The sequence below is a fragment of the Mirounga leonina genome, unplaced genomic scaffold (genome assembly GCF_011800145.1).
Source record: "Mirounga leonina isolate KUSES-001 unplaced genomic scaffold, KU_Mleo_1.0 Mir_94, whole genome shotgun sequence".
NCBI lineage: Eukaryota > Metazoa > Chordata > Mammalia > Carnivora > Phocidae > Mirounga > Mirounga leonina.
In genome coordinates, this window is record NW_023270855.1 from 57648674 (window position 1) to 57659762 (window position 11089).

Here is an 11089-nt window from a genome sequence, read left to right on the forward strand (position 1 = left end):
GCTTCTCCCTCTGACCCTCCCCCCTCTCGTGTGCTTTCTCTCTCTCAAATAAATAAATAAAATCTTTAAAAAAAAAAAAAAAAAGCAAGCAAGCGCCAGCCTGCTTTGCGGTGCGTCCACACCGCCTGCCCCGCGTGCTGGCCTCGCGGCCGCACTGCCCCCCCTGTCCCCCCATCTCTGGGAGGGTCTGCCCACAGCCGCTGTCCCTTCTGAAATGTCTGGGGGGCTTCCCTTTGGCGAGAGGTTTTCAGGGGCTCGTTCTGTGCTTGCCTGTGTTCCGAGCGTCTCCTTCTGGAGTCTGTCCGAAGGACATCATCCCTTCATCTAAGCTGTCCTAGTTTGTTGGCATGAAACTGTTGAAATTCTTTCATCCTTAGGGTCCGCAGTGACGGTCCCGCCCTCGCTGCTGATTTTGTGGCTTGTGTCTCTTCCGTGGGCGGCGGGTTCTGGGTGCCCCCCTGCGCCCAGGCTCACGAGGTCCCACCGTCCCCCTGTGGGCTTCCTTCTCTGCTTGGGTGGGTTTGCTCCCCACTGTCGGATGCCTGAGGCGGGAGCTCCCCTGGCTGATTCCCAGGCGTTGCCTCGTGGATTTGCCACATTTGCTTCTAACGGCGCCTCTTTCCTCGTGGCGGGTGGCGTTTCCATTTTCAGGCCGGCCGAGATCTTTTCTCCTTTGCCGCGCGTTCCTCCCCCCGTGGGTTGCTTCGAAGTGTGTTCGTTTCCAAACATTTGGGGATTTCTCAGATTTCCTCTGGTTGTGGACGGCTAATTCCTCTGTTTGGAGAGCGTGCCCTGGCTGACGTCAGCCCTGGTCGTGCGCTCGCCTGGGGACCGTTCCGTGTGCGCGTGGAGGGTTCGGTCGGGCCAGCGGTGCCGGGTGGGCCGCGGTCCGTGCGCCGCTCCGCCGGCCTTCGAGAACAGTCCAGAAACTCCAGCTCTGGAGGTGCGGCTGTCTCTGTCTCCCTCAGCGCTCAGCTGCTGCTTCGCGTACCTGGGGAGTCCGCTGCCAGGTGCACGGCCCCGAGCCCAGGAAATGCGCATCTGCAGTGAGGGCCGGATCCTGACGCCCGTCGTGTCGATTCACGCGTGTCTGCGGGCTGTGCCTCCCTCATCCCCCGCGGCCACTCCCGCTGTGTGGCTGGATGTCAGGCCGTGGCCGGCATCCTTCCCGGGCCATCGTGGCCGGAGGCCTGCCACCGCCGTCCCCTCCGAGTGGCTCTCCCCGGGGGACACTGAGGCTCTGCGCACACCCTGTGTCCTCCCCGTGTTGCCCCAGGCCCTCGTGCTGGGGTGAGGATTCTCCCCACGCACGGCTGCGGCCCAGGCGTTTGCTGGCGGTGCTTTTCCGCGTCCGTGACTGCTTCTGCGTTCATCAGCTGGGGCTCTGAAGGGAAGAGCGGTCCCTTCTTTCCGCTCCTCCGCTCACGCGGTTAGGTAGTTCTGTCTTCGTGGACATGGGTATGTATGTTTTGCAGGACGTGTACGATGTCGTGGCTCGTGTTGTCCCGGATTTGGCCATCCCGCGTCCTCCTAACGCTTCCCCATCGCGCTCGGAGCGTTTTACTTGCTGGCCCCGCGAGACACTCCGAGCTCGTCTTGTCCTTTCCCCGCTCCGGCCCCGGAGTCCGCCACGTCTCCAGGGAGCTGGTCCCGTTTGTTGGTGTGGGATGTAGACCCCAAGCTCCGGGTGCTGGGCGTCCCCTCGCCGCCGGGCTGCCCGTGTGTGGAGCCGCAGGATGGTCCCCATGCCTCCACTCCAGGCCAGCACCCCGGAATCCGCGCCCCTCCCGCACTTGTCACCCTGTGCCCTCGGCGGAGAACCCGGCTCGCACCGTCCACCACATGCCTGCTTCGTGGCGCCACCCAGAGCACACGACTCTCTGCTCGGGAGCGACACCGAGGAAGCGCAGGGCCACGGCCCCTCCGGGGGGGCGCCTGCTTGTGCGTGGCTCTCTTGGCCCTCGCCCCCGTTCCCAAAATACTTGGGTGTTCCCGCCTCACTCAGTCCTGCCCCAGCCCCGGCTCCCACCCTCTCCTCTGTCTCTGTGGACGGGACTCCTCTGGGGACCTCCTGGGAGTGGGGTCCTGCGGGATGTGTCCCTCTGGGTCTGGCTCCTCTGGCTGAGCCCAGTGTCCTCGGGGTCCTTCCACGTCGTGGCAGGTGTCGGGGTCCCTTCCTTCCTGAGGCTGGAGCGTGTTCCCGTGTGGGGATGGAAGGACAGGTTGTGTGTGTCCTTCATCCACGGACATGGGTGCACCCCCCTTCTGGCCGCTGGGACGCACGCTCTGTGGACACAGGTGTGCAGGCCGTGGGGACGCGTGCGCCCGTCTCTCCCGCACGTGCACCAGGTGTGAGCTGCTGGGTCTCGGCCGCTTGGGCTGGGCCAGCAGAGGAGCTGCCAGAGGGTTCCCACAGCGGCCGCATACCTCGCGCTCCCGCCGGCCTCGCCGCGGGTCGTGCTCTCTCCACATCCGTGTGGCCTCTCGTCACTGTCTGCATGGCTCGTCCCAGCCGTCTGCGTGGGGCGAGGCAGCGTCCCCTGGGGGGCAGATCGGGGCTTGGAGAAGACCGGGCGGCCAGCCAGGCGGGAGGGGCCGGAGGCGCGAGGGGGTGTGAGCAGAGGGCCCGAGGGTGCAGACACTCCTCAGACACGGCGGTCTTGTGGGGGGCGTGCGGTCAGCGGCCTCTTACTGCGGCGCTGGAATCCATTTTCCGGCGGGAAAGTGAGGTGCTTCCCCCAAGCTGGAGAGGAGGACCGGGAAGGCACTTTATTTATGGAGCACGTGTGGGGGTGCAGTGACGGGCCTGGGGCCGCCGAGGACACGGGTGAGGCTGGCCGCGCCTGGGGCAGGGCCACAGAGGCGTTTCCTGTCCCGTCCTGGGGCCAGACGTCCAAGGCCGAGGTGTCGCGGAGGCTCTGGAGACGGTCCTTCCTGCCTCTCCCAGCTCCTGGGGCTCCAGGCGTCCCCGGGCTCATGGCCGCGCCCCTCCCGTGTCTGTATCTGTCGCCACGTGGCTTCTCCCTGTGTCTGTGCCCAAAGTCCCCTCTCATGAGGACACCAGCGTGCGACTAGGGCCACCCTGCTCCCCCATATGACCTCACGTGAACCAGTCACGTCCACGAACACGATTTCCAAGTGAGGTCCCATTCCGGCTTTCCGGGTGGACGTGACTTCTGGGGGAGGCTGTCCTCCCCACTTGGATTCCCATCTGGTCCCCTATCTCGGGTCTGGTCCCCAGACGTGCTCAAGCCCCGTGCACACGGCGGCCCGAACGAGGGCCTGGGAGGCGTGCCCCAGGATGGCGGGGAAGGTAGGAGCCAGGGAAGGAGGTCCTTCTCCCTGTTAAGAGTCGGGGGCTGCCCAGGGCGCCTGGGTGGTTCAGATGGTTAAGCGTCTGCCTTCGGCTCAGGTCATGATCCCAGGGTCCTGGGATCGAGCCCCGCGTCGGGCTCCCTGCTAGGCGGGGAGCCTGCTTCTCCCTCTGCCTCTCCCTCTGCCTCTCTCTCTCTCTCTGGCTCTCATGAATGAATAAATAAAAAAACATTAAAAAAAAAAAAAGAGTCGGGGGCTGCCCAGCCTGGGGTTCGCTGGGAGCCATGGGCAGGCTAGGAAGGAGGATGTGGGGGCCGCTCTGAGCCCCGCGTGTGACACGATGGGGACCCCGGGAGGGGGTGTGGTGCAGGGCCTTGTGGACCCGGGGATGGGTGCTCTGAGGCAGACGGGCCATGGGGTGAGCCCTGGAGACCGCGGGTGGACAGCACAGAGCACAGAGTGGGCGGCCCCCATGGAGTGCTTCGGCTGGGGGGGGGTTGCAGCTGGTTCGAAGGAAGGCTGGGGGGCGCCTCACTTCTTGTCCTCACCCACTGGGCCTTCCTGTCCTTTCGCTGAGAAGTCACAGGCAGGTGGGTCCCGTGTGGTCACATCACTCTGGATGAACCCTTCGGCCTCATGCTACCACCTCCTAACGTTCCCCTGTGCTCCTGCCATTCCCCAGGCCCCGATGCCCTTCCCTGCGGCCTCAGCCCTGCTCCGATGTCCCTGCCAAGCCTTCCCTGACCCTCACTTCCCATCACAGGCTTATGTGCTTTCTGCCCCACAGTCAGGCTGTCCACGCACTGGACCTGCGCCTGCCTCCCTCCAGGACAGCCAGGACCCTAGCGCCCACAGCCTGAGCACGGGGGGGTGGTGTGCTTGGGGGGGACACCCACAGCCTGAGCGCGGGGGTTTGTGTGTTTGGGGGGGCACGGGGGACCTGCTGCATAGCCTCACTCCTTGGCACCCCCCTCCTGGAAGCGTCTGCCACTAGGATGTTCTGGGCCAGTGTCATCTGGGGCGCCGGCCGGAGCCGCTCCCCCAGCACCTCCTGTGGGGACACGTGGGGCCCTGACAGCCCCCAGACTGGGGTGCCGGGAACAGGCGGGGCCACAAGGAGGGTAACCGGCCTCTTCTCTGATGCCAGGTTCGTGCTGGCCGTGGGCAGCGCCGTCTTCGACGCCATGTTCAACGGGGGGATGGCCACCACATCCACCGAGATCGAGCTGCCCGACGTGGAGCCGGCCGCCTTCCTGGCGCTGCTCAAGTAAGACTTCTAGATCTTTCCCGGAGGGGTGGGATGGAGGAGCCTGATGTCAGACATGGAGACGCCGTTGAGGAAGAGGGCAGGGAGACCCCCAGCGACAGGGCCTCCCGAGCCCCCTGGCTCCCGCAGGGTTCCAGGACTGCCTCTGAAGTGAGGGGTGGGCTCTGGAGGCCCCCGCCCCGTTTTCATTTTTGTATGTTTTTAACTGAGACGTGATTCCCAGATGGGACAGTCCACCCCTTGGCAGCGCACGCTTCAGGGGTTTGTAATGTGTCCGCAGTGTTGGCGACTGATTCCACACCCCGTCACCCACTCCCCTCCCCCGGCCCCCATGAGCCCCCTTCCCGTCTGCGGATGAGCCCGTTCTGGACGTGTCACCCACGTGGACTCACACCCCGCGTGGCCTTCCGTGTCTGGTTCCCTCCCTGAGCGTCGTGGGCTCGGGGTCCGTCCCGGGGCCGCGCGTGCGAGTCCCGATTCTCGCCCGTTGTGGTCAACAGGGGTTGTGGAAGAAGTAAGATAATGTAAGAATGTTCAATACCAGCTCTAGTTGTTTCTTCTTGAGCCTCAAAATTCCCTCAAGTGCATTAGCATCAGAGCCGTGAGCGCCCGGGGCGGGGGCTGCGCGCTCCGAGCAGGGGGGAGGCGAGGCTGTGGGCTGGCCGGGCTCTTTCCCTCCGCTGAGCACAGGCCTCTCACTTCCAGAAACACCGGGTGTAAATCATGGTGGGGAACTTTACAGACTGTTCCAAACAGTTAACGTGTCTTTTTAAATGCAGAGTTTATTTTTTCTCTTTCGATTATAAAGATGGCACAGACTCACAGAGGGGGAGAGAGAGAGGAAGGAAGGAAAGAAAGGAAACAAAGGAAAGTTCAGCAGGTGTGAAGGACAGGACGAGCCGCCCCCCTGCCGTGTCCAAGGCCGCGTGGGTGCTCCCCTCCCCCGCCGTCCACAGCTCACTGCCAGGCGGGGCTTTGTTCCCGTTGGTCCCGGCTGCGGACGCCCCTTAATACGTGCCGCTGTCTGATACGCTTGGACGCTTGGTCCTGTGTGCCACTCCCAGCGTCTTCCCGAGGACAAGTAGCACTTTGGGGAACAATCTCATGGATTTGTCATCGTGTAACTTCTCAGGTTGCTAAGACCAGGGGCGGATGGGCTCCGTCCCCACCACTCACCCTGCGGCTGGTGTTGTAAAAGCAGCCGGACTATTTGTAAACGATCGGGGAGGGGGGCTGGGTGCCAGTAAAACTTCATGTACGAGAACAGGTGACAAAACCATGATGAGCTGTCACTTCGTACCCACCTGGGCAGCTATTATGAAAAACACAGAAAAACAAAAGATAACAAGAATGAGTGAGGAGTGGGGGATTGGGACCCCCGTGCGGGGCCAGTGCGGATGGGAGACGTGGCCACCTCTGCGAGACAGGAGGGGGGTCCCTCAAGAGGTTTAAACGTGGAGTCACCGTGTGACCCAGCAATTCCGCTGCTGAATGTCTATGTGAGAACTGAGAGCAGGGACTCAAACAGGTACTCACGCACCCATGTTCACAGCGGCATGATCCACACGGGGCGGACACAACTCAAGTGTCCACCCATGGGTGCAGGATAAACACCACGTGTCCATCTACACGCTAGAATGGTAACATGGACAGACCCCGAGGACACCGAGCTCAGTGAGAGGAGCCAGACCCGGAAGGACACATCCCGCGGGACCCCACTCCCAGGAGGTCCCCAGAGGGGTCCCGTCCACACAGACAGAGAGGAGAGGGTGGGAGCCGGGGCTGGGGCAGGGGGTGGGGAGTCCGTGCTTCACGGGGACAGAGTCTCCGTGTGGGGAGATGGAATGTTCTGGAGACGGAGGGTGGGCGTGGCCGCAGGACAGGGTGAGTGTGTCTCATGCCACTGAAGCGTATGCCTAAAAATGCTTACAGTGGTTATGCTGTGCATGTATTTTTTAAAGTTTTATTTAAGTAATTTCTAGCCCCGATGTAGGGCTTGAACTCACAACCCTGAGATCAAGAGTTGCATGTTCTTCCGACTGAGCCAGCCAGGCGCCCCCTTGTTGTGTGTAGTTTACTGTAATTTTTTAAAAAATAAATAAAGAGATGTTCATGAGGAAACACACAAACAGGTGACGGGTTGCAATCAGCCAAAACCCTGGCTGAGACTGAACTCAGGAGGGATGCTGGGTTCGGGCCATAGCCTCCGTCCTCCGGCTCCCGGTTCCCACCGCTCCCGCTGAGCTGCTCCCCCCAGGGCTGGCGCTGTCCTCCCCGCTGGCGTGTGAGCGGCCGACCCCGTCACCGGTGCGCCCACTGCACTGCTGACCTCGGGTCCGGGGTCTCCCTGACCCCACAGGATTACAGCTGCTGATGTGTGAGGCTGTGTGCGGCTTCCGGCACATTCTCGGGGGACCCCGGACACGGGCACAGCCTTCCGGGCCTTGCTCTTGCTCTTCATGCTGCATCCCGCCGGCTTCGGCCCAGGGTTCCCATCTCTCCACCGCCTCGTTCTGTCAAATTGACCGTACGTCCACGTTCCGAGTGCGGGGACGGTGGTGGTCACAGTGCCTGGGTCAGGCTGGCCTTCCTGGTCCTGCGCCCTGCCCGGAACTCGCTGAGCCTTGCAGCTACGGGCGGCCGTCCCAGGGCAGATCCCACGCAGGTGCCTCCAGGGGAGTGGGGGGCCTTCCGTGTTGTGCCCTGGCGCAGGCCGTCACACCGGGAAGGAAGGGGCCCGCCGTATAGACCCGCGATCCGGTGGTGGAGTGTGGGTGGGAGAGCCTCTGGCTGGTCTTGGTGGGTAATGGTCTTTGCCAGGTCATAGGGCAACAGACGCTGGTTCTGGAAGGCTCCTGGGGCTGGGCTGGTGGGGCAGGGCCTGGAGTGATGTCTGCCAGCCGGGTCTGACGGTCCCAGCGTCCTGTCTTAGGTTTCTCTACTCGGATGAGGTTCAGATCGGGCCCGAGACGGTCATGACCACGCTGTACACAGCCAAGAAGTACGCGGTGCCCGCGCTCGAGGCCCACTGCGTGGAATTCCTGAAGAAGAACCTCCGGGCTGACAATGCGTTCATGCTGCTGACGCAGGTGCGGGACGAGGACGCGGGAACTGGCCAGGGTGCGCAGGGCGGGGGTGGCGAGGATGCGTTTGAGCGGGGACGCTGGGACCAGGCGAGGACGCCGCTGTGCGGGGGGTGTGCGGCTGGGGCGCGGGCAAGGACGGAGGCCGGACAGGTAAGGGCGAGGTGCGCGAGGCGATTAGGGCGGACGCGGGGTGGGGGGCGGGGCAAGGGCAGGTGTGCTGGGACGGGGGTGGGGGAGGGCAGGTGAGGTCGGGGGGACCAGGCGAAGACGAAGGCGCGCGGGGCCGGGCGAGGGCGTGGCGCCAGGTGAGGACGCGGGGTCGCGCGCCGGGGAGGGCGCGGGTGCACGGGGGTTGGGGGCGCGAGGCCTGGGAGAACGCGGGTGTGCGGGTGCGGGGCGAGGACACGGGTGCGAGGGGTCCGGCGGAGGCCTGGGGCAGGGGCACCAGGTGAGGATGACGTGTGCGGGGACCGAGTGAGGAGGAGGGGGCGCAGGGACCTGGCGATGACGCGGGGGTGGGGCTGGGGCGCAGGGGGAGGGGTGAGAGTACGGGGGCGGGGCAAGGACGGAGTGGATGGCGGGGGTTGGGGAGGGTAAGGACCGGGTGCGCAGGCAGGGGTTAGGCGAGGACGCTGGGCCGGGCGAGGAAGCGGGCGCGCTGTGCGGGTGGGTTAGGGTGCGGATGCAGTGGGGGGCGGGTGAGAGCGCGGGTGCATAGGGGCAGGGCCGGGACCCTGAGACTGGGCGCAGGTGCGCGGGGGCGGGGCAAGGACCGAGGTGTGCTGGTGGGGAGGGCAGGTGAGGGCGCGCGGGGGTGGGGGGGCGAAGGCGCGGCTTGCGGGAGTCGGTGGGGACGAGGGCGCGCGGGGGCCGGGTGAAGGACGCGGGTGGGCGTGGGTGCGGGCCGAGGAGGAGGGTGTGTGGGGGGGAAGGCAGGGAGAGAGCGCAGGCGTGCGCGGGTTACGGGAGGGCCTGAGACCGACGGGGGTGGATCTCTGAGTGTTTGATGTCCCTTAAATTTTGCGACCCAGCGAGAGCTTCCCTTCCCTCCCCACCCCTCCCCTCATCCCAAGCTGGTCCTTTCCAGCAGAGCGCCTGGCCCTTGTTTGGCTGAAGGTTTTCTGCCTACGTTTTGACGCTCCTTTTCAGGGGTCAGGTGTGGGGAGAAAGTTACCATGACGCTTCTTGGAGTGGGTCCCTTTCAGGCTCTGTAGTCCCAGGCATGGGGGTGGGGCTGGTGTGGCCATGGGGAGGCAGGGAAGGATGTGGACACGGGCGGGTAGGGGACAGGGCTGCCCAGGGGATGGGGAGTGTGACCGGGCCAGAGCCAGGCCTGTCGTGTGGCACGGAGAGCCGTGGCCGCGGGGGGCTTGTGCTGGCCGGGAGCCGCCTGGGCGAGGGAGCCAGAATCTTCTCGGCTCCGGGTTCCCGCACCCCGCGTGCAGGTTCCTGGTGGAGCAACCTCCGGGGGGCAGAAGTGCACGGCTCCCCTGTCCGCCGGCCTGGCGCCGTCCCCTCCCCGGGGCCTCCTGCCTTCCCCGGGGGCCCTGTCCTGTCCGCGGACCCCGTGTCCGGCCGTGGAGGTGCGGGCCCTGTGGTGCCCGGGCTCTGGGCCGCAGCTCCCGAGTCTGTGTGGGCCCCGCGGCCCACGCCGCGTGAGATTCATGACGAGGTGTGACCCGAGGGGCGTCCGGGGCGCCGCCTCGGGCCGTGGGTTGACGCGCGGCCTCTCGCCAGGCGCGTCTCTTCGACGAGCCGCAGCTGGCCAGCCTGTGCCTGGAGAACATCGACAAGAACACGGCCGACGCCATCACCGCCGAGGGCTTCACCGACATCGACCTGGGTAAGGCCCTGGGGCGCCGGGGCGCGTGGCCGCCGTGGGGGGAGCTGAGAGCCCGCGAGGCCGCTGAGCGGGTCCTGTGCCCGCAGACACGCTGGTGGCCGTGCTGGAGCGGGACACCCTGGGCATCCGGGAGGTGCGCCTGTTCAGCGCCGTCGTCCGCTGGTCCGAGGCCGAGTGTCAGCGGCAGCAGCTGCCCGTGACCCCCGAGAACAAGCGCAAGGTGCTGGGCAAGGCGCTCGCCCTCATCCGCTTCCCGCTCATGACCATCGAGGAGTTTGCCGCAGGTAACGGTCAGGGGGCGGGGGCCGCTCGGCGGGAGCACGACCCCCGGGGACCCCAGGTGTGACCCCGAGCCAGCTGTGGGCAGCGCGGGTGGGCCGCTCTGCCGAGGACGCCCTCGCCGTGTCGCGTGGACAGTGTGGAGCGCGTGTCCGTGTGTAAAGACCCAACGCCCCACAGACGCCACCCGACGGGCGCCTGGGTTCCCTTCCCTCCGCGGCCCGAGTGTCCGTGCGCGCGCTGGGCCGCTGTGGGCCCCCGGCTTGGGTTCCCGTCCTGGGGGCCGGGCTCTGGCTTCAGCATCCTGGGCAAGCCTGCGCGGGCTGGGAGGTGGCCGGGCCCCGGGCCAAGGTGGGGGCAGCCGCGACCGTGCTTCCTGCCCCGTGTGGACGCAGTGCTGCCGGCCTCCTCTCCGGGCTCCGGGGCTGGCGGGTCCCGGGGAACCCCCCCCCCCCGGGGTTGCCAGATTGAGCGGCAGTGGTAAAGAACTGTTTGGCATGGCTGTCTTGCCCGCGCCAGCCGGGACGCACTTCTGCAGAGTAGTTGTCTCTGACGCGAAGTTCAGGTCCGGCTGTTCCGTCCGTGCCCGGATCGCTCATTCATCGAACGCGTAGTGAGTGCCTCTCGTGTGTGGGGACCACGGGGGCCTGGGCGCTACGGACCGGGGCCAGGTGGTTGTCAGGGGGCCAGGAGCACTGATGTCCCCGACGTGGCCCAGGGGGCCCGGGGGCACCAGGCTGTGACAGAGCCGCTCTGTCCCGTCCCCACACCAGCGGCAGCCTTGCTGGGCCCCTCCCTCCCCGGCCTGGCTTGCACCCCCAAAAGCGCTCTCCCTGTCCACGGGGACGCTCAACCCCCTGGGGCCCCAAGCCCTGCAGTTGCCATCCGTTCACCCTTGGTGTGGAGCCTCTGCTGCTTCCGGTGCCCCCCACTGCCCCTCGCCCCTCCCGTGAGGGTCCCCTCAGGCCGCCCCTGCTCTGCCCAAGGTCACTGGGAATGACCCCGTGTGTGTCCTCTGGGGTTGGACCTTGTGGCCCTTCGTCACTCAGCATGTTTTAGAGAACGCCCCTGCTTCTATGTCCCGCTGGAAAATACGAGACGAGACAGAAGTTGGACAAAACTCCGCCCAGCTGAGTGCGCACGGCCGCGGTCTGATGTATTTTTCCTTCTGCATTTCCTATGCAGAGATTAAAGAGAAGCATGGTTAACACTCTGTATTCCACTTTGTATCTTCCTTACTCACCAAGAGCTGTCCCCACGGGTCCCCCGGGGCCACCCTGTCCTGAGCCCCGGGCTGTC

At 65.5% G+C, this 11089-nt stretch overlaps 1 protein-coding gene across 1 annotated transcript in view; it reads left to right on the forward strand.

The window, feature by feature from the left end:
• BTBD2 (BTB domain containing 2) overlaps positions 1 to 11089 on the forward strand; it is a 21436-nt gene that overhangs the window by 8248 nt on the left and 2099 nt on the right. The window contains exons 3-6 of the mRNA XM_034998191.1: positions 4463 to 4582; positions 7515 to 7671; positions 9406 to 9511; positions 9598 to 9795. Coding sequence (XP_034854082.1) covers positions 4463 to 4582; positions 7515 to 7671; positions 9406 to 9511; positions 9598 to 9795 — 581 coding nt within the window. The remainder of the gene's footprint in view (positions 1 to 4462; positions 4583 to 7514; positions 7672 to 9405; positions 9512 to 9597; positions 9796 to 11089) is intronic.